At 39.0% G+C, this 22,708-nt stretch overlaps 1 protein-coding gene across 11 annotated transcripts in view; it reads left to right on the forward strand.

Moving 5' to 3' along the window:
* atf7ip (activating transcription factor 7 interacting protein) overlaps positions 1-16,936 on the forward strand; it is a 40,821-nt gene extending 23,885 nt beyond the window's left edge. For 5 of the 11 annotated variants that reach the window (XM_079859099.1, XM_079859098.1, XM_079859093.1 and 2 more), the window contains exons 2-14: positions 8,942-9,004; positions 9,716-10,337; positions 10,889-11,064; positions 11,797-11,943; positions 12,136-12,210; positions 12,373-12,431; positions 14,081-14,142; positions 14,228-14,890; positions 15,202-15,236; positions 15,324-15,381; positions 15,760-15,849; positions 16,015-16,043; positions 16,211-16,936. In XM_079859099.1, coding sequence (XP_079715225.1) covers positions 9,722-10,337; positions 10,889-11,064; positions 11,797-11,943; positions 12,136-12,210; positions 12,373-12,431; positions 14,081-14,142; positions 14,228-14,890; positions 15,202-15,236; positions 15,324-15,381; positions 15,760-15,849; positions 16,015-16,043; positions 16,211-16,684 — 2,484 coding nt within the window. In that variant the 5' untranslated portion in view covers positions 8,942-9,004; positions 9,716-9,721 and the 3' untranslated portion in view covers positions 16,685-16,936. Of the gene's footprint in view, positions 1-1,077; positions 1,165-1,540; positions 1,622-6,484; positions 6,576-8,941; positions 9,005-9,216; positions 9,561-9,715; positions 10,338-10,888; positions 11,065-11,796; positions 11,944-12,135; positions 12,211-12,372; positions 12,432-14,080; positions 14,143-14,227; positions 14,891-15,201; positions 15,237-15,323; positions 15,382-15,759; positions 15,850-16,014; positions 16,044-16,210 lie in introns of those variants that run through there. The other 6 variants (XM_079859100.1, XM_079859102.1, XM_079859097.1 and 3 more) reach the window with 6 other exon arrangements.
* The last annotated feature ends 5,772 nt before the right edge of the window (positions 16,937-22,708 follow it).

The raw sequence follows: 22,708 nt of genomic DNA on the forward strand, positions 1-22,708 counted from the left end.
CCCTGAAATTTGACAGCTTTTATTATTTTTTTTATTTTTTATTATATGCTTCACTTTTTCGCAATGCATAATTTAATCGAAAGCCTGCAGTTGTTTTGTGGAGTTTGGCTTTGCTTGTTCAATCATGGCAAGGACTTGCAAACTGTTCTGGTTGCTGAGGACAGTTGTGTTTCTTGCTGTCTTTCAAAGAAATAATAGTTGGGACCTATTAAAGTCTTACTATTTTTCTAGTGTAGAAGTCCACGTTTTAAAGACAACTGCAAACATGGAAGAGTCCAACATGTGCTCCCCTCCCCCTTCCATGAACTCCTTTGTGTGCTCCTTGAGGTGGTGTGACTAGACATGCTTGTGTTCTCCCATGACTAATCATGGGCTACGTTTGAGAACCGCTGTATTACAGATTCATATCCCAAATTATTTAAATGTTTCGATTTAAAAAATATTTGCGTCTGCCTTCATATGCGCTTAAAGTTGGGTCTGATTGGAGCACCTCAGTGCTGTTTGGCAGACATAGCAGACTCTCGATTAGTTGGACCTCATATGGAAAAGACCTGTAATTAATGTCTGTTTGGAACTCGAACCGTTGTAACGTCCAAGTTAAGAGTGTCTCCCCCTCTCGGCCCTTCTAATGGTATGCTCTGTACTCTCCAGTAATTTTCCGTTGTCTGCTCTGCTGTGTTACTTTGCAGCAAGAGGGTGGAGCTACACTGCAGTGTGACTGACTCTGCTCTAGAACTAGTTTCAGCTAGTTTGATATGTTGAGACCTAATGTTTGTTTAAAACCGTTTTCAATTTAAATTCTGTTTAACATGTTTAATTCTCTCAACATGTTTTATTTAATTTGGTAAGAAAAATCCAAAAGTATAACCGGAATAAACGTATTGCTAAGAGAACAATCATTTGTATCCCCTTTGCAGTTATGTGGATATATATAGTACAGCTCATTTCATATCTGTGTCAAATATTGTATATTAGTGTGTTTAATACTTATTGAAATGAATAATGGTAGCACCCCTGTAAAATCCATGGTACAGCCCTAGCCCTGCCCCTCCCCCACCTCTGCTCAGTTTTACTGCTAGGCTTTTGATCGCACGACGGCTAGTCACGCTTGCAAATTTCTCCTCCAAGCAGAAGGTGGCCTGCATTTGAGGATAGCAGTGTAAGGTCACAGCTCTCTGTCTTCCTGTACTTTTGTAGTTTTGTTTCTTTTTTGTAGAATCCTTGTGGGAATGTGGTTTATTTTACTAGATTGCACAATATATTTACATGTGATTTATCAAAGTTAGACATGTTTTTGCGATATATATATTTTTTTTACCGTTAGTTTAAAATGCGGGTATTTAAAAAAAAAAAAAACAACAACATTTTGCTACATAATGCGATATTGATGAGTGTCTAACATGTGCTAAAAATGTATGTTGGTTCTTAACCAGTTTATTTAGGCAGATATTATGTGGTTCAGGGGTACTCAGTCCTGAGATTTTCCTTTCATCTGAATTTAGGTTCAACCCTCGTTTAACTCACCTGTGGTAATTTACAGGTGATCCTGGGGAGCATGATTAGCTGGTTCAGGTCCTTTTTTGGAACCAAACACAATCTTGAAAATCAAATCTGCACAGAGGTAAATCCCTAGTAGGATTGAGCACCCTTGTAGTAGAGCTAACATACTTAGGCCTTTTCCTTTAACAGTGCTTACCAAATGTATTTAACTAAAATAAATAGATTAACTTAGCCATGCATGTCTAGAGATATTGCTGCTATTCTATAACTCTGACTTGTCAAGTACAATGTGTTGAAGATGAGGAACACGGATTGAAGAGTAAACATCGTAGAACTCCAGGATGAAGCAAAACCGGAAGACTGATGATAATATAGCTCAATGGAGCAACACCCACCTGACGCATCAATTGAAACATCTTTACGCTGTCTAGAAGACAAAAGGCCACCTCTGTGCTATCATATAGCAGGTTATTTTGTGGGATCTAAAGACGTGACTGATTGAAGACAATTGAAGTTTCACAACCTTCAAGAGGATGAATTGAAGCGCCTTCTTGACGCAAAAAGAAAAGCAACTGCTGGAAGGAACTCCGACGTTAGGAACCGGAGAGAGTCAGACGCTTGCTCCATGCAAGTTGGCTAAATTAAAATAGACAACTTGGAAAATCAAATCTAATCTGGTTTAAGTCACATGGATAGTGCAGTTGTTTGGCTTGCCAGCAGCCGAGCTGGTGGCCATTTTGTGTTATTGCAGTGCAGAGCTACTTGTATGAAATGGCAGAGCGGGGGAGGGGCTCTTAAAGAGACTTCGCTGTAATTCTGTCTCTCAGTGGTAACTGCAGAATGTGCACGGTTTACTGTTGTTGTGCCGCGTTTGATTCCTGTCTTTCTAGAAGGAGTTTAAGCTCTAGTGCCTGAAATATTTTCTATTTCACGCATATGTAAGACAGTTTTGTGGGGTTTTGACAGTGTTATTGATCAGACAGTGAGGAAAATAAGTTCATTTATCAAATAAAATTGACAGAAATGAGTTAATCTGATTGCTTTGCCAGAAACCTCCAAGTGTTTTTTTTAGGCACATGAGAGAGATCTATGAGATTGTCTCAACTGGTTTCAGTCTGTTATTAGCTGGCTGGACATACAGCAGTTTTTAAAGGAAAGCTGTTTTTATACAAACAGTTGTTGTGTTGGAGGGTTTTAAGATGGGTTCAAGTTGTTGTAATGTTCTTATTTCACCAGTGGCCCTAAATGTTGTAAGTATTAGGCCATATCCATTGCCGGTCATCTGCGCTTGTACTTCTCTTGTGCTTGTACATCTGCGCTACATTCTCTTGGGAATTCTCTACTTGCGAGTTAGGAATTCGCAATAACATCGGGATTCGGTTTCAAGTGATTTTGGTCGGAATAAAATCCGCTTTTTATACTTACCAACAAAGAAGGGAGTTTACTTGACACTAATGCTGTATAATAAAGAGCAAATGTGGAACTTTAGGTCTGAATCTGATACTTTATCTTCTGCTGCCACAGAAAACTATGAAATGTAGTTTGGGAGCATGTCTCATTGTTAAACAGCTGTGTCTCAAAGCCGTAATCATGATATTCAGTTGTCGGAATCCCCGTGGTGTAGTGAATTTTTTTTAAATCTTTTTTTTATCACACAATTAACAATATCATTATAAAAATCTTCTGCTAATAAATTTAATTAGAATAAAGCAGAAGCCAGTAATCATGCACACAACAATATTAGCAGTGCCGTGATAAGAAATGTAAGAAATAGACCAGAATAGTTATAGCGTCGTAAAGTAAAGCTAAAGCTTGTGCGAAACCGTAGAGAAATTAATATAATAGATTGAATCTTTTACACCCTGATAGCATACAATTTTTTTTTATTGTTCTCATCATAGCTGCAGTATTATGCTCATTTTTTATTTTATTCCCATGTGACTGTACTCAGAAGGTGCCAGACTTCCTCTATATGAAAACAAAGAGCTTCAAATATATCAGATAAAAACCATGCTGTTCAGCCTCCTTCAAGGCCTTCATCAGACATTAGGAACATCAGACACACAACTGCAAAATACTATATGAAGTTTTATCACGGTCTTCCTTGTATTCAAATTTCTGCATCTTCACACCCCTGCATTTAGTTATCGCACGATCCCGGTCTCTCTTTTTTTACCGTTTTGACTGCACATTCTTCAGCAGTGGAGGAGTGAGTGTTCTCATTGCATGAGTTTCACCTCCACTCTAATGGAACTTCTTTTCCATTCCCATTTTACACCTTTTTTTGGTGTAATTTCTCTCTTTGCAGTTTCATGGAATGTTTTTCCTAAAGTAAAAAAAATAAAAAAGACTGGTGTTTTTCTGGTGTGGAAATCAATATGTTTCGAAAACAACTTTGTATGCAGCAGATAACTCTTTTCCTTCTGTTCACACCTGGTGTGAGATGGCTAGACGTACTTGCGTTCTCTCATGATCATGAGATGCGCCTGAGAAGTATTAGGTTCATTGTGTGTGTATGCATGCACGTTTATTGATTGTGGATGGCGCTGAATATGTTAGTACGAAAGGGGCATTGACAAGCTGAGTGCTGCTAGGCAGACATATGTCTTAACCAGATGTGGTGCAACTAGATTTCAACAGCAAGCGAACTTTGTCCACTCTGAAAGTGAAAATGCTTTGCGACAAAATCACATCAGTATGTGGGTTTTCACAGTTTGCACATTCCTGTTGAAACTGCGTCAATCGAATGCCTGCTACAGACTGTGTGATTTTGGCAATCCTATAAGATCATTACAAATCACACTGTACGACATGGATCTAATAAACTTGTGTACGACATTTATGCTGACTGTACGATGATGACACCTATTGAATCGTAGGCTACGACGCAAGTTAGTATAGAAGAATAAAAAGTCAGCTTTCGCGAGTGATAAACAAATAAAGCAAGATGAATCGCATTTTTGGCAATTGTGGTTTTTATGTGCGCTGGAAAAAGAAAAAAAAAAGTACATGAAAGGAGAATATGGACTAGGGAAAAGAGGCCAACTTGGCATGCCAATTTTGTAAATGGAGCTCGAGTTAAGTAGTTTTAAGTTTTAATGGCATGTCGCGTTGATCAATACACCATTTCATGTTGCATTTTAATTGGCTAGTCAGGAGACACACTATGAGATGATCATGCCAAATTTCTGACACTGTCAGAAAATTATCGCAGACTATCTTTGGTTGCAAGACTTTGAACCTCTCTCACTGTACGACATAGGACCATAGAAATCGCCACGATTGGTCATCTTTCGTCTGGGACAGTCCAAAATCGTACAATGTGTACCAGGCATAAGAACCACAAACCTTATGTTTTCATGACTTCTATGATGTGTTTCCAGACGGCACCATTTTTTTTTTTTTTTATATCCCTTTGGATATTCAGGGGTGTCATATTTGATGTTTGTGAAAATGAGTAAAGCTACAAAAATGGGAACCGTGAGATGGGCAAAGTGCAGTGTCGCTTGTCATGGCTAGGACAGGAGCGTGGATTCATGTGGAAGAGTGCTTTGGTCATGTCGCGTCTGGTTTGGATCGTGCCAGACTTCTGAGTATGTGAAAACTCATCAGTGCTAATACTGTCTGCTGGGAACTCCATGGGTTGCAACATAAATGTCATTGGGCTTTAGGAGATCTGTTAAATCGGTTGTGCTAATATTTCTCTCTTTTTTTCGTGTGTGAAAATTGACAGCAGAAATGGCAGCCATCTGAACTAGAATAGATTTGTTTAGATAAGGTCCTCCATGTTGTTCTCAAGGACTGATTGTAGGGATTTTTTTATGCCCTTTTTTCAGTTTTATTTATAGACACAGTTGAGAGATGACATTAAAGGATTGGGAGAAGAGGAGGGAATAAAATCGGAAAATGTCATGAGCTGGATTAGTACTTGTATTGCCGGAATGAACACTTAAGTTAAATGTGTCAGAACACCTGCACTAACTGCTGTGCCTAACAAAATGTAGTTTTTGAGTGATATTTAGTCAGGATAGGTTTCCTTTATTAGGAAAACAATGAATAGAACAATTAATTTCTTGTGAGTTATTCGATTTCGCATAGTCATGAAATATCACAATTTGTGGGGAAATTTTTTTTTTTTTTTTTAGCTGAGAATGTTTCCATGTGACTAAGGGGTAATAGTCAAAATGCATGAAATATGAGTATGCTTAATTGTCTGGCATCACATTGAAAATGGTGATAGCTCATTTTGCTCAGTTACATTTATGGCAGTATTTTGACCTTTTACCTTGTGATAAACCTGCTTTTGTGCAATAGCAAAGCTACTGCCAAAAGATTTTTGTCCTGTATTGGGATGTACGCTAATGGGAAGTCATGTTTTGAAAAATATGGTCTTTAGTAAAAATGCTTATAGGCAAATTGTTGTCACTTGGTTTATTTTTAAAATGCAGAGCAGATTCAGTTTTGCTGCGCTCCCTCTTGTGTTGACACACAGCGGTGCATGTGAGACACCCCTCTTCTGTTGCAATGGTATGATCCACATCGCAGTAATTTTCCACACTGTTTTCTCTGTGCCTGCAGCAGTGGGGGAGGGGTCTGTTTTTTGCTTTACAGCATATGGCAGTTTTTCTTTCTTGCTGCTGATGTTTTTTTCCTTTGTTCTTTATTTTCCCCTCTTTTCTAAAGGTTTTTGTATGAATGTCTTGTTTTTGAACACCTTTAATTGCAGGTTTGAGAATACTGCTGGTCGGTCAGTGAGATTTTATGATGAGATGAATCATCTCACAGGCTTATCATGAGTCAAAATGTGACCTTTTGTTTCATATAACGCTGGCCTGTTGGTTGTAACGCTACAATTGTGTGTAGCTACACTGTTTTTCTATTCTAGTTACAGCCAACACCTTACAAAGAATGTGCTCCGCCTCTCCACATGAGATCCCTTCCCCCTCCCGTTCTCTCTGTCTCTCTCTGTTCCTCTTTTCTTGTTGTGTGCGCTTTGAGCTAGTTGGAAGCTAGGCATGCTCCCATTTTTGCGCTCCCTACTAATCAAGGCCTGCTCCTGAAGACTAAACCTCAAGGTTGTTTTTTGAGCTGTTTTGGTTATTGAGGACTTCAGTTTTTTCGCATTCAAATTTAGTGTTGTGTACTTGTAAGATTAATGGACATCTTGGTGGATGTTTGTTTTATTTGTTTTAAGAAAAATTCTAGATGGATTTTCATGTCTTCGTATTATCGCAGAAACAACCCTTTTTACGATATTATTTTTTTGTGGTCTTGTTTGTTTTGGCTGTTAGTGAGAATTGTGCAGTTCTAACATGATTGAGATCATCTATTTTACATTTGACTGGGATATTTTCAAGTCATACTTGGTCTTTGGCATCAGGAAGTGTCGATTGCGTGCAAACCGTAAACGAACGCAATTCCTTGCGATCTTTTGATGTTTAATGCCTTCTAATGGAATATTAGTGATTTGCTTATTTTAGATAGAGCTAACTTTTTTTTTTTGGCAGCTTACGATAGAAATTATTGCAGGTATTTTACCTTGAAACGGTTTTCAATACAGGATACAATGTTTGGCTATTTTGCGAACAGTTCTTTATTAGCAGTCCACAAGAGGTTATATCGCTGAAATCAACTTGCATTGAGCGGGACTTGGATATTCAGGCCTGAGCCTCTGGAGGAGGAGTACTGTAAAACTGAGCCTGGCTTTACACCGCAGCTCTGGCGACCATTTTGCAATGAGCGGGAACCTCAGTGTCTATGTTTACAGTTGGGGTGGGGGAGGGCCACAGTGAGGCTGTGCGCGGTGATCAACAAGCTTCCCAGAAGCTAGCAGCCATTTTTATTAAATGAATGTATTTTCTGTGGACATAAAACCGAGGACATGGAGGAATACAAAGATGCACTTTATTACTCTTTAGTTTTTGTCACACATTAGTGTTTTTTTTGGGGGGGGGTTTTTTGGGGGGGGGGGGGGGGGGGGGTTATGACATGAAATGTCAAATGTTTTTTAGTGTTCGTTTTGGGTTATTAAATGGCTGTCTGTAGTCAGCTTGCTTGACACCTTCATATGTGTCTTGTACAACCTTGTAACCTGTCTTGCTCCTGACTCAGCAGTTTGTGGTGACACTTCAGTGTTTAGAATGGAAAATTAGTCAAAGCTAATAGAACTTACAAGTGAAATATAATTTTTTTTGTGATTGTCATGGATACCAGAACTTTGGGGAATGGCTGTTGACAGGAGGTTAAAGATTTTGCTAATGGTGTGTGTATATATATCATATATAGCCACATCATTCACACCTGCCAGGATGACGATTGCTAATTTAGCAGCACAGCAGCAATGTGGTGTCTTGTGGATTTATGCTTGCAGATCTTGGAAAGATATTTTTATGGGATGTGTAGTAAACGAAGAAAAGATGAGAATAATTGGCGTAGAGAATAAGTACTGAGAATAAGTTAGAATGAAGTCAAGATGGATTAACTTTTTGGATCCAGTAAGGTGCTTTGATGCTAATAGCAAGTTCAATGCTAGCAATTTGCTCAGCTCTTATCATTGGGAATATTGTAAAATACAGGAAATTGTTTAATATTTTGAGGTTTATGGTATTTTGATTTTGTTTATAAATGTTGGTGTTGGCTGAGAGAAGTTAATTTTACTTTATTGCTTAAGTAACACTATTTTCAAACTTGACCATATTATTTCTTGTTTCAGATCTCAAGTTTTTAATTGTTTAAATACCAAGAGGCTATTCTTTTTATATTAATTTAGAAACTTCTAGTATCTTAAGCGCTGAAAGAGAACACCAGTATTGTAATTCATTTTTAAATGCATGTCCTCAAGTAAAATTCAGTCTTTTTAAATGACAAATAGGTTTTAATATTACCTCGTCTTATCAGGATAACGATTTTCAGTGTACTTCTTTACCACATATTGTGTTATGTACTTAATTTGTGATTAATCTGAATTTAATTAGTTTCTAAATTGTGTAGTATTGGGGAAACATCTACTTTAATTGCAGGATGTCACAAGCTTTGTTTCTTTAGCTGTTTGCTCAAGTTCTTTGTTTTTCTCTGTAGATTGTTATTTTTGCACAGCTTGCAATGAGTTCACTGTATGTGGCCTTTGTCATAACATTTGGCTACAGATTCAGCATGGATTGTAATCCATATGCATAGAAATTATGAAATATGTTGACTAGATTGCTAAATAATCAAGTAGAGAATATGCCAGCGCTCATCGGTTATGTTAAACTACTGGGTTATGATTACGTAACATTTTGAAAGCAACTTATTAATTAAAACATGAGGGAGGGAGCTGAAGGATGTTTGGATCTGGTTATGAGCTGAAGAACTAACTTTAGCATGAAATTAGTTAGAATGTGTGCGAAACTATTTTTAACTTAATTTCATACCTAATATTTCAATTCTTTCTTTTTTTTAGGATCCTCAAGCGACTGGCTGCCTAATCCATGAACAGGAAAGTACGAGACATTACAGAAGCCTGGTAAGACAAACTAATGACTTTTTGTGCTGATTAATACGGAGACAGAAGTACGAGTCTAGTTTAAGTACGATAGTAACTTTGAAAATCTGCATTATATAATGAACTCCTCTTGTCGCTAGCAGATTCTGTAGTGTGCTGCTCTTATTGGCTTAGAATTGCACCAATCACGTTGAGGGGGAGGACACAAAGTCTGCTCTCCCTCTTATTATTCTGAAATCAGATGCACTGCTGGCTGTTACGGCCCTATCAACTCGCTAGTCATGTCAATTGAACTGAGGAAGGTTATTGGTTTTTGTTAGGTAACTCTTTTCAAAACAGATTTCTAGTGGTTTGTGGACTTGTTTATTAGAGAGATGCTTCAGCTCAGACTGATAGTGTGGATAAACAGATCTAAACAGTTTAGTACTTTTACTTTGGATGAATTACCATCTAAAAAAACTTGTCAAAGCCTTAGTCTAAGGTTATTATTACGGTTTTGTTACAGTTAACAGAAGGTATTGTGATTGAGGTCAAGAGAAAATGGCAATGGAAAAGAACAGCAGGAAATGGCTTTTAGGTGAATGACAGTGACACCTTGTGGTCACTCTTCAGTAAAGACACTTGTACTTGGTTAGATTAATCAGATGTGTTGAGTACTGCATGGAGTTTTGCTAACTAGCCTGTTTAGGATATAAAAAATTTGTTTGACCATATCCTCCTATTGTTTCGCAGGTGAAAATGGAAGTAGCTGTACCTGAGGAACCTCAGAAGAAAATCTTCCGTGCACGGAAAACTATGAAGATGAGTGATCGGCAACAACTGGAAGCTCTGCACAACACCCTGACAACCACCAATTCCAGCTCCGCCTCTTACTCATCTTCCTCATCACAACATCAGACACCGCTGGTGAATGGCACCCACACCGAGGAGAAGGAGAAGGAGAAGGAGAAGGAGAAGGAGAAAGTGAAGGAGAAAGACTTGAATCATAAAGAGGCCGACTTGATGTCACCTGCCCCGGATTCAGCTCGCTGTTCCCCTTCTCCATCTGTCTCTCGATCCCCCTCTCCACCCAACGCACAGGCTACCTCACCTTCTATGGATATGGACGACCCCCTTGTGGCCGCAGAAGAGAAAAAGGAGACAAGCAATAAAAGTTCCTCCTCTTCTCTCTCTGCTTCTCCATCTGGTTTAAACTGCGATCCAGAGGTTAAAGAAGGATTTCTGTGCTTGAGCGAAGAGGATGAAATCCAAGCAGACAAAGATGAAAACAAAGAAAGTAGCGAGGAGAAGATGAATGTAGATGACGAGAAAGAGGACCAAAAAGATGAAAAAGGCACTTCTGAAAATGCAGGAGGTGAGAATGTCTAGAACCCAACCTGCCTCCAAACTACTGGTCAATCTATAATTTCGGGGTGGTGAGATCTTTGTCATTCTTGCATTCCCATACAATTTATTTGTGGAGACTGTAAAAAGGCACTCCTTTGAATACTTTTTTTTTTTTTGCTCAAATCCTGATAATAATGAATTGCTTTGCAATCTGATTAATTAAAGGGATAGTTTATCAAAAAATTTAAATTGCCGCTACATACTCAACCACTCAATCCACTTTTGTGGAACACAAATTTTGAGCCATTCAATGAAAGTCAAAAAAACATTTGACAAAAAAAGCTGCACATTTTTTCAATATATCTTTTGTTTTACAGTAGAAAAAGTAAAAACCGGTTCTGGATGAGTAAAAGATTTAATTTTTGTCTCAAATGATTGAACAATTTCGAGTTTCCTACCTAAGTGTCGACATGAAGTTTAGCGTTTGAGCTAACATTCGTTACGCTAATGTTCCTGTTTTTATAGTTGCAGGCGCACTGCCTTTTAAACCTAAACCTTTCCTCTGCCTCTACTTAACAGCAGACAACAGCTCCCCTGCTGGTACAAAGAGATCATTGTCTGAGGAGCAAGATGAAGATGACAAAGAAATCGAGGAGAGAGATGGAAAACGAGCAAGGCTTGAGGGTGAGGAGCTGGAGGCTCAGCTGGAGCTGAAAATCACAGGCAATGCGGGGAGCCGCCATAAACTGGAGAAGGTTTGTTCTTGATTTGAAATCCTAATATCTATTTATAGCATCTATAACATGCAGTCACTGCCCATGCACAACAGCATGCTTTGATGGATGAGTAAATGAGTCTAAAGGTGATGATACACGGCAACTTTTTGAGCAGTGTTGCTTGGGCTCTTTCCCATTGAGAATGGGCAGCAAATTTCTATCTGGCTACTTCAGATCCTGGTTGCCCGTTGACGGCAACATTGCCCAGCAACATTCCTCAAAAAGTTGCCTCGTGTATCATCACTTTTACAGGGATAGTTCACCAGATAGTGGAATTTCACATTCCACACCTGTATGGCTTTCTTTCTTCTGTGGAACACAAAAGACGATATTTGAATGTTTTTCATTCAGCTTTGGAAGCACAAATTAAGATTTAATAACCTCTCATTTCCTAGTTAATATTGTTAGTTCATTCAACCAAAGTTTTCAAGCTTAAAGAGTTGATAGACAAAAGTCTAATCCAAGTCTTCTGAAAAGACAAGATTGCTTTGTTTAAAGAGGACCTATTATGCCCTTTTTAGTCTTAATTTTGTTTTTTGGGTTCTGCTAATATTTGTTTTCATGGGGGGATTTTCCAAATGATCTGTAAAAAAGAATACTCCTATATAATGTTCATGATAAACATAGTTCTGATGATCTGTAAAGTCTAATTCTCTTCTCTTTTGGAAGACTTACGACCTTAATTAGATTTCTTGTCTTTCTTCCTATTAGATGGTACAGCAGTTAGTTGAGGAACGGTTACGGGTGCTGCAGTTGACCGTATTTGACCGAAGCATAAAAGAGCTGAAAGAGAGAGTGGAGAAGATCGACAACGCAACCAAACAACAGAATGCTTTGCAGCATATTAACACACTACAGGTGAGTTCAGAATAATACAAGAAATATTGCTATTGTGCATCAAACAGGTTTGTCTTTCTTTGAATGATTTTAATAACATTAAACCACAGAGTGCAAGATATATATGAATGTTTTGCTCAATCTAAGTATGTAATTTTGAAATTATTATCATGCTGGACACATAACATCAATAAAATTGTGATTTAACTTTAGGCTAAGATTTCCCGGCTAGCCAAAAAGTTTGGTGCTGCTAATCAGGCCTCCGAGAACTCAAAGAGAACTCAAGAGGTAAGAGTGTGAATTTTTCTTCAGTTATTGTGGAATAAAGATGTGGTCCTTATCTATAAATATAATACACTTCTTAGTGTTTGATTGCAGGCAAAATCTTCTTTTGAATATAAGGTTGAGTTCACTTCTAAGGTAAAATGCACTTTGCTTCCCATTAATCAGGTTCATGCTGCCTCTGCTGCTCAGGCCAACAATGCAACCAACATGACTACACCACAACGGTAAACATACCTGACATATCCTCTATTAATCTTCTCAAGATCATGCTACTCTTTCTCCAGTACAAGATGTTGCAATCATTTTGCTTCTAACCTACACTTCTGTAAAAGTCTTCTAAGACTTTCAGTCCTTCTAAGGGGCCATTCAAACAGAATGTGTCGTGGGCAGTGGAATAGGAAAAAATGCAATACCTTTAAGTTGAACTTCTTTTAACATGAGGGCTGTGTTTCTAGAATGCTGTGTTATGTGCGAAAAACACATGAGCGCAATGGTCGAAGATGTCCCTTTGGCGCAAGTTTAGCGCAACACAGTGGAATGCAAAAAAAGCATTCTGTGTTCATGGCCCCTAAAGCTGTAGGGCTCCTGCTTGCCAAGATCTAGAAATTTCACCATCCTTTTTCCACATTGGTTGAACAAACTCTCTGTACACTCTTAAATTGTTGTTCCAAAAGCAATGCCATAGAAGAACCTTATTTGGTTCCCCCAAGAACCTTTCAGTGAACCATTTTTTTTTTTGTCAATGTGATGAACTTTTAAAAAATCTAACATCCCATGGATGTTTAAGGTTCTTCATGGAACCATAGATGCCAGTAAAGAACCTTTATTTTGAAAGGGGTGGTTGATTATGATTTCACTTTTCTAACTTTAGTTAGTGTGTAATGTTGCTGTTTGAGCATAAACAACATCTGCAAAGTTCAAAGCAAAGGGAGATTTTTGCCTTTTAAAGAAATCGTTTAAGGACTACAACAAACGGCTGGTAGGGACTACACGACATTCCTCCTGGGTTAGTGACATCACTATCTCTAAAATGTACATAAACCCTGCCCCCCGGGAACACGCAGTCCATGTTGAGAAGAGGAAGAGTTGTAGTAGAGCACATTTGTCTGCTCAAGCTGTCGCATTAATCTTTTCACATTTATTGCAATACAGTACGTAACACAAATGCAATAGCATGTCACTCTGTATGCATCTTACAACAGTTCCCACACAAACGATTTTATAGATTATCATGACAGAATATGCTAATCAATGACTAGAAGATAGTTAACTCCACATCAGCAACATAAATTCATCAACTAACCATTCAGAAACGTCCTGTTGCATTCTACACGTTGTCACTTCTTCTTGAGTCTCACCATCATTGTCTGATTCCGGTTTAAACATAAAAGGCAGAACAGTTTCTGACATTTTCAGTGCGTTTCTGCGTGAGGTAATCGGAGCTGCTATCACACACGCGCACAAACACACACACACAAGCTATTGACGCTCTGCCCTCTGTGCCAGGAGCAGCGGCTCATTTGCATTTAACACTCAAAACAATGTGTTTTTGCTCACCCTCAAAAAGTGACAGTTTTAACATGCTATAAAAAAAATTCTGTGGGTATTTTGAGCTAAAACTTCACATACACACTCTGGGGACATCAGAGAATTTTACATCTTGTAAAAAGGGGGGATTATACCACCCCCATTTAAGAGTGTTGCTGTCAGTAGAGCTAATTCTCTAGACACACTAGTTTGGGAAAAACTGCAGATATTAGCTCTGCTAAATCTAATTCAAAAAGCTACCGTAAATAATATTTGAAATGCTTGTCCACCACTTATTTGTTTTTGCCATTTTTAATGCTTCCCTACCATTTCTGTTCTTTTACAGTACTGTTAAAACCACAGTGGATCCCAAACTGTCCAGTCCACCCACTGGTTCTAATTCAACTGGTGAGCTTTTGTTCTAGTTCTTGCATATAGTTAGTAAGTAACTATTTCATTAAATAACTCTTGTTTTTCTTCCCTCTCCCCTCAGCAATCCCAGCGCAGCCCAAACCTCTGTCCACACCGACTGCGCCAGCCTCCTCCGCTCTAGCCGCCTCTACACCTATTCTACAGATCATCTCCACAACCACAAGCTCTACCCCCTCATCCACCTCTTTGCCTGGCCAGACTCAGACAGGCACCCTACTACTAAAGACTGGTCCCGGTACAGGGGTCATGACTAACACCCCGGTGACATCAGGGGGTCAGTCAGTGTCTATTCAGCCTCTTTTAATTCAGCTGCCTTTAACGATGGCAAATGGGCAAAGTGGGGCATTGGTTAATGCTGGCGGTAGTGTTGGTTTGATACCAGTGTCGTCATTATCTACGGTTAGTAGCATCAATAAGGCAAAGACGACTACTGCTGCTACCACCACCTTCATCCTTCAAAAGCCAGCAGGCAGTGTTGTTTCATCTTCCTCCACATCGTCTGCTCCGGCGGTGTCTTTGGCGAGAGCCGTGTATCCGGGTGGCACAGGGACTGTTAGTTCACCCAGCACGGGGATATCTGTGACGACAGCCCGAACACCCATTCAGTGTGCTGCTGTTGTGGGAGTGTCTACAGCCGCCTCTTCTCCAGGAACCACGGGACCAGCAGCGACAGGATCAGCGGCAGCCGCTCCGCCATCAGCTTCCGCATTGGCTTCAAAGACCGGTATGAGACAACGTTAGAAATGACATACTGCATTAGATTGTGTTACACCATGCTATTTAAAGCATTGAATAATCAAATATAATAGTTTTAAATGAAACATATTGGCATGTACATGTAGCAGAAAATTTTAATTTCTGAAATTTCAAAGCATGTACCAGATATTAAGTTATAAAGAGCAAAATATTTTGTAGCGTATTTTATTATTCTCACATTGCCTATATTTATTACTATGTAATACATATTCAATCTATGACTGTGTTATCAATTCATATTTTTCATAATGTAATCATTTTAATTTCTCTTTTTAACAGATAATCAGGCTTCAGCACCGAAAACACCCACTCAGGTAAGCAAGGTTTAAAATGCGTCTTTGCAAATACCACTCTTGTGTAGTAAAAGTGTGGTATACTAAATTTGACTTCTCTTTCGACAGCCTGGGCGTCCCAAAGGTTCTGTGATTGATCTAACTGAAGATGATGACGATGTTCAAGGTAAAATACAGTTGGTTTATTCCTCGATCTTAAGGTGCAGTCACATTAGCAAATTTTTGTGGGCAAAAAAAGGTCCGTTGTCTTTTGTCAACAGTGTAGCGATGTATGAAGCACAGCTCACACAGAAGTCAGTTTCAAACCAACCGGTTTCCTTGTTGGTCAGCGAGGGCAAATTTGCATGACCAACTTGAATATGACTGAAATCTGAGTGGGGAACTTTTCGGTTTCACACAATTGTGTGAATGAAATGCAAATGTGACCGAACCTTTATTAACTCGCACTGCTAAATTTCCTCATCATAGTTGAGGTTTTTATCTCTCTTGAGCTTTTTAAGCTACCGTTTCCTAATACTTTTCTCTTTTTGTGGGTGCTATGTAGTGACAGGAGTCCAGAAAGCCACTGTTTCCCCTATCACTAGCCAGCGTACATCTGGGGCACCCCCTTTAGTCAGCTCTACCCCTAATGCAGGTGAGTGATCATATTTTTCTTTTCCCTTTTCTTTGTCTTGCTGTTACTGCTTAAAATATTATATAGCGTTCTACATCACTTTAGAATATGACTATTTGTACGAATAAATTCAGTATACTATACTGATGGTTTTCTTTCCCCCCCCCCCTCCGTCCGCTGGTTCAGGAGTTCGATCTGCACAGCGTTCCTCTGTGGTGAGTGTGTGTGTGCATATATATATTGTGTATATATATATAGATATATACAAAGGCCATAATTTCACTTCTTTCTCTCTTTATGCTTTAACGTTTTATTTATATTTTGTTAACATATACAGTGCCTATAATAATCTTTCTTGCCTTCCCTCTTTGTTCTCTCTCAGGATTCTCCGTCTCTTTCCCGTCCAAGCTCTTCTTCCTCCACATCTCTTCCTCCACTACCACTGGCACCATCACCGCCGGCACGTCTCCCACCGGAGGCGTCCCTCACTTCACCACCGCAGCAGCCCCAGCTCAAACTGGCCCGTGTCCAGAGCCAAAACGGGATCGTCCTCTCTTGGTGTGTTGCGGAAACGGACCGCAACTGCGCCGCTGTAGATACCTATCACCTGTACGCCTATCACCAGGACAACCAGGGGACAGTATCGGGCACTGGAGCTTCGGCTCAGTCACTGTGGAAGAAGATCGGGGAGGTGAAGGCACTGCCGCTGCCCATGGCGTGCACCTTGACCCAGTTTGTGTCGGGGTCGACATATTATTTTGCCGTAAGGGCGAAAGATGTGTACGGCCGCTTCGGTCCTTTCTGTGAACCGCAGTGCACTGACGTCATTAATCCAACATCCGCTGCATCATCCTAAATTAATTCCAAATGGATGGTACAAAAGGATGTGGCCTGGGCCGGAGGAAGTTTGACAGGAGATTTGTAATTGTTACAAAATTGTTAACTATGCGCAGACCACTGGTTTAGTCTTGCCCTTCGTGTTAGGAATTGTAGGGAGTTCAAATAGGTTGTCTAATGCAAACGGAAAAACAAATACTCATCACTGCATACAGACACATATACACTATTTGTTTCAACTTTATTTTACAATGAGGAAGGAACTATCAAACATGCATTGTGCTTGAATTTGTATTTTCCTTGTGCAGAATGTTCAGAGTTAAGTATTGTTTTCGGGATTCTTTCGCTCTTTTTTTTAAGGTGACTTTTTTTTTAATAAAACAATATTCAATACATTGCACAGATTATTGTTCCAATATAGGTCCCGGTTATTAGCTACAGGACAGGAAAGCAGAGGTGTTAAAGGTTTTCTAATGTTTTTTGTCTGGTACCCAGACACTCCAAAATGACACTCAATAAAAGTATTGATATATTTAAAAAGGTCTCTCATTTATTATTTGTCAAAACTACAGTGTATTATTTAATGACATACAAGTCCTTTTACAAATATAGCATTCCCATTCATCTCAGTGGCAGTTCTTTGGTTCCCTGGAAGTAGTTTTTTTTATATATATTTTGTGTACATAACACTATATTTGTGTTTTATTACCTTGCCATTAAATTACAGGAAACTAGTTAATTGCTACTGGAGCAAATGAGAACGCAAAAATTATATTTGTTGTAGTTTCCGTTATCCACTATAGACATTTACATGATAACGACTTGGCGTACATTTACACGACAACAATGAACTTAAAACGGCAAAGTTTTCCCTGTTTTTAGTGTACAAATGACAATCTGCAAAAACAACTAAGAATGCTGTATGCATGCCAGGCCAGTAGTTGGCGATGTCAAAGAAACACCGCGCCTATAGACTGAACACATAATACAATAACTGTATCATATTTAAAAACGTGCACTTTGAAACCTGTTTTCAGGCCCCAAAAATGCTGCTGTTGTTTTAATGAAAAGCAATACGTTTTCCATTTTTATTTGAAAACGGTGTCGTGTAAACGCCCCTTAAGCTTCTGAAAGCCCTGGAAATATGAAAAAGGTCCATTGGGTCCAATGCTACATGACTAATGAGTTCCAGGAAAATTATGACGATGCTGAGGGCACCATAACAATGCCACAGTCCCAAGGCCTTTACTAGCGACTGTCCCTAGATGTGATGTGCAAGGCAATACCCAGGGAAAAATATAAGAACCTTCCAAAACAAACAGGAACTGGTGAAACTTCTATTTATAACAGAAAGTATAAACCATACCTTGCTTGAAAAATGTTTACAGAAGAAAGAAACCAGCCAGACCTTTTGAAAAGTGTTTATTCGTTAATATTGCTTACAATTCAATTAACTGCTAAATGCAAAAGAGACAATTACTCTAGATCCCCTTCAAAAGCTAGGTTAGAAAGGTACGTTTTCAACTGAGACCTAAAAACCTCTATAGATGGAGCCTGCCGAATATAGAGTGAAAGATTGTTCAAAAATTTAGAAGCAACTATTGTAAAAGCTCAGTTACCCTTTGACTTCTTCTTGGAACGAGGGACTGCCGACAACATTTGATCTGTTGATCTCAACATCCTTGCCGATGTATAAAATCCTAAAATTTTGCGCCGTTCTGTACAGGCTGCAAACGAGATAATTGTCGCTTACTGATCCCTGAAATAGTATGTGATTTGGGAAGCAGCCAGTGTTACCAGTTACTGTCGAGCACTTGAAGCTCGGCATTGTAAGGGGATTTACAGTCAAAGACCCAGAACCAGAGATGATGAATGAAGACCCGGAGTCAGAATTATAATAAATTGAAGAAAAGTTTTACTGAAGATAGTTTGCAGTTTCATCAGCAGAAGTCAGCTTCAAGACTCACAAGGAGTTTGTATGCCGCACCGTTTACAGTTACAAAGATCACAGCAGTTATACCCTACACCAAGGTCTAAGCTACGTCCTTGCTTCAGGTTGTAGTTTCTGATTGGCTAAAAAATAGATAAAGATAGTACTTTTCCACACATATACAGATAGACTGAAGCATGCATCCATCAATTATGCAGCTGACACTCGGACCCTGAAGTTAGGCACGTCGTGACCTTCCAGATCACAGATTTGGGTTGCTGGCCTGCCCCGAACAACAACTCAGTCAATCTCCAATAATGCCAGTGGTTCCTTAACCTGTAACCAAAAATACTAACACACACACCAACACACAGGTTTTCCAAGGTTGGATTTGGCCAGGCTCTAACTATAAACAGGAGAGTCATCTCAAAACATTGAGATAATACGCTCTTTCTCTCAAGGAGAGGACACTTTAGTGTAACACAGTAAAGTAAAGACTTTAGCTACGAAATGGTCACTCAAACTACTGGTTTCAATGACCCTTGTGATGTAGTCGTCATGGTGAGCTAGAAGAACAGTTATGTTTTAACACATGTTGAAGACCTTTCTCAAACAAAACATCTTTCCATATTTCATTTCTGGAAGCCGGGCTAAATATGCAAGCACTGTTACTGCATTCAAATATCAAATACAGACATTAGAGAATACATGAAAAGAACATTTCAGTGATCACATGGGAAACTTCTATAACATTGTAAAATCCTACAAGCCTAGAGAAGTCATTCAACTCAAGTGATGTTTAGAAGGAAAAATATTGATTAATACCTTGATTATAATCACTCATTAGACATGGAAGCAGCATTGGATTCCCAAAATCCACCCCCTTCAGCATACTATTGCAAACCCAGAAAATAATAAGATTAGAGGTATTTGTTTGGCACACTGAATAGATTAACAAGGAATCAAACCTGGTGGACCATTATAGTGTAGTAGCAATTGTTTTATGAATTTCTTGTCTGAAAAAAAAAAAAAAAAAAACCCCAAGTAAGAACATTAAAAAGAGTTTTGGAAATGTGCAATCAGCTTCCTCATCATCTCAGAAAACTTCTAGGGGCAGCTTTAAATCATTTACTGTTACAGGACAGAGTGAATTCACAAAACTCATTCCAGCTTGAAACTACTGCTTGTGTGCTTGATGGTTCCTGTGGGTGGTTCAAAGATTCACCGGAGACTTCATGCCATTAATCAAAAGTCTGGACATGTTTAATAAACACCTCAAAAATATTAAAAAGGCTGCAGAATATTCTCTCTGTGCAGGAAAGTTAGTTAATCTATTCATAACCTTACAACTTAATGTGCTATTGGCTGGATGTCAGGCTGTCTCCATGAACACGGTACTCCAGAAAACAAGGTTATCTTACCGTCACTCTTGGTTGTTTAACCCAAACCTTGCTGCTTACCGGAGGTATGCTGGTTCCAAAAACGCGTCCGGAGTTCAGCCAACCCAGACGGTTAACAACACAAGACATTCTCAACAGAGCGACGAATCGACGAGTCACCATGGAAACGGACGCTAAGAAAAAGCGCGCCATACTACTTCTTTCTTCTTCTTTTTCTGATTTACATAGTGGTGGGTGTGCAATCATTTTTCAATATTTTCGTTAAATAATCTTTAATCACTGTGAATAAGAACTATATTGTTTGTTTGATGCTAATTATATAATAAAAAGAAAGACTGGTTAAACTAAATAACACTGTGGCATGCAAATACATGGCTGTATATTATCAAAGTTATATATATTTTTTTGTTTAGTCATTTTGCTTCCACACTGCTTGAAAGGTAAGATATCATATGTGTTTTTATTTATTATAGAAATACATAGCATAGAATGCTGTTACAAAAATAAATAAATGTCAGAATGCAGATCAACGATGTGTGAGATGAGAATTATATAGCTAGCCTATATATTATAATAAAATTAACATTACCTTGTTTCAATATAGCTTTATATATCGATATAACTATATATAATGTTGAGCGCAAACTGTCACGCCCACAGAAGCCTCATCAATAAGGCACGCATGCTGATCACCTCTGGAGTAAACTAACCCTGGAACAGAACCTGCTGGACTGGATGGCTTAATACCCTGACGCACATGTCCGCTGAACCACTCAAAATGCATGCGCACGATGATGGGTGGGAAAAGGTAGAATGACAGATTAGCGATAATGCACCAATTAAAACAAAGAATCTCAAGTTTCTCAAAACAAAATTTGATACCGTTAAAGGGGAAGCTAACATGACAGCCCAGTGGATCCTTAGAAGTCTTTGTACATGAACAGCCTGGGGCAAAAGGTACAGCGTGTAGGCTGCATAAATTAGGTCAGCCGGAACCGGGAACACTTCCTATAACACCCGATGTACTCGTTACATCATAAGAAGAATGGCATCAACGCTAATGTTAGTCTTTCTGCTTATTCCGAGGGTTACTGTAATCAGCTGGATCCGGGCCGTATCCAGATCAGATGGTGGACCTGCGCCTAGACATGACCACAACACAACGGGGGGGATGGGGGTCACCACTTTTGAATAAGAAACAATATCAAGTCTATAAAACTCATCAAAACTCTGCGAATCACAAGCGTATTGGTGAGAACACTCATTTAAACAGCACACCCGAACCTGACTACACATCACATTTTAGATATTATTGAAACTGCTTTCAATCGTAATGCAACGGACCGGTCTACGGGACATAAATTAAGCCTTTAAATAAAAGGGTTATTGGGCTGTTTAATAAAACAGCCTGCACAGCGACAGGACATAGAAATGAACACAAAAAAACCTGCCTAGTGACGGTGCACTTGCTCTCAGGAGTAGGGTGGCTGTGGACAAAATTTTTTTACGCACACACTCACACACACACAATATGACGTAACACTCTGAACGTATGTTTTAAAAAACATTATTTAACATATACATAGTCCTAACACTTTTTAAATAGCCCACTTAAAGTGTTTATTACAAAGAAATTACTAAATGCTTAATATGAATAAATGTAAATGAACAAAAATTTGCGTTACATTTACAATCCTGTGAAAACATCATGCGCCTGATCCCTGAAGTGTCAGCAGAGGTTGTGTCAACTAGACTCTCCCCTGTGAAGGCCTCATCGACACGACAGCCATCGGCACTGATCCTCAACAAACCCGTCTCCATACCGGCGTGACTCCGATCTTCAACCAGATGGAACTGGATAATATTCTGATTGTTCCAATCCAATCTGACTTCTGACCTGTAATGCTGCCTGAATCATAATCATACACTGTTCGTCCGTTGGCCAGAGGAGAACTGGCCCCCCGACTGAGCCTGGTTTCTCCCAAGGTTTTTTTTCCTCCATTCTGCCACCTGATGGAGTTTTGGTTCCTTGCCACTGTCGCCTTTTTCCACCTTTGTTGCCATTTGCTTTTGGCTCGCTTAGTTGGGGACATTAAATTCAACATTTAATTTAATATTCAACAACATTATTGATCTGCCTGCATTGACACCATTATATGAGAACTGAACTGAGCTTCTCCAGAGTGGCTATATATAAAGTAACTAAATTAATCACTTTTTTACAACAAAAATTAAACATCACTGAACTTACTTAAGCTGGACTGTGACTCTGTTTTCTTCTGGAAACAAACTTTGTTGCATTATTTTCCTGTTATCTCTGTAAAGCTGCTTTGAAAAAATCTATATTGTAAAAAGCGCTATATAAATAAATGTGACTTGATTTACTTGTAGGATATACGTGCGTGTGGCCCCTTCTACATCGCACTGCAAATAATAATAAAAATTAACTATATTATCCCTTTTTGGTAATTTATAATTGACAAGTACTACGTCGCATGCCCGCAATTTTACCATCACATTGCCAACTCACAACGTTGTCAGAACGTCCTCCCAAGGTTACAAGATAACAATAACGTTCAAGATCCATAATCTGTACTGTACACGTAATATATTGGTAAATTGATGACTTACTGGCAACGTAACTGCAACGTCATGTGCCCGTAATTTCATTACCATCGTTTACACGTTATACCCAGCAAACACAGAACGTTGG

Source organism: Squalius cephalus (genome assembly GCF_949319135.1).
Source record: "Squalius cephalus genome assembly, chromosome: 2".
Lineage (NCBI taxonomy): Eukaryota > Metazoa > Chordata > Actinopteri > Cypriniformes > Leuciscidae > Squalius > Squalius cephalus.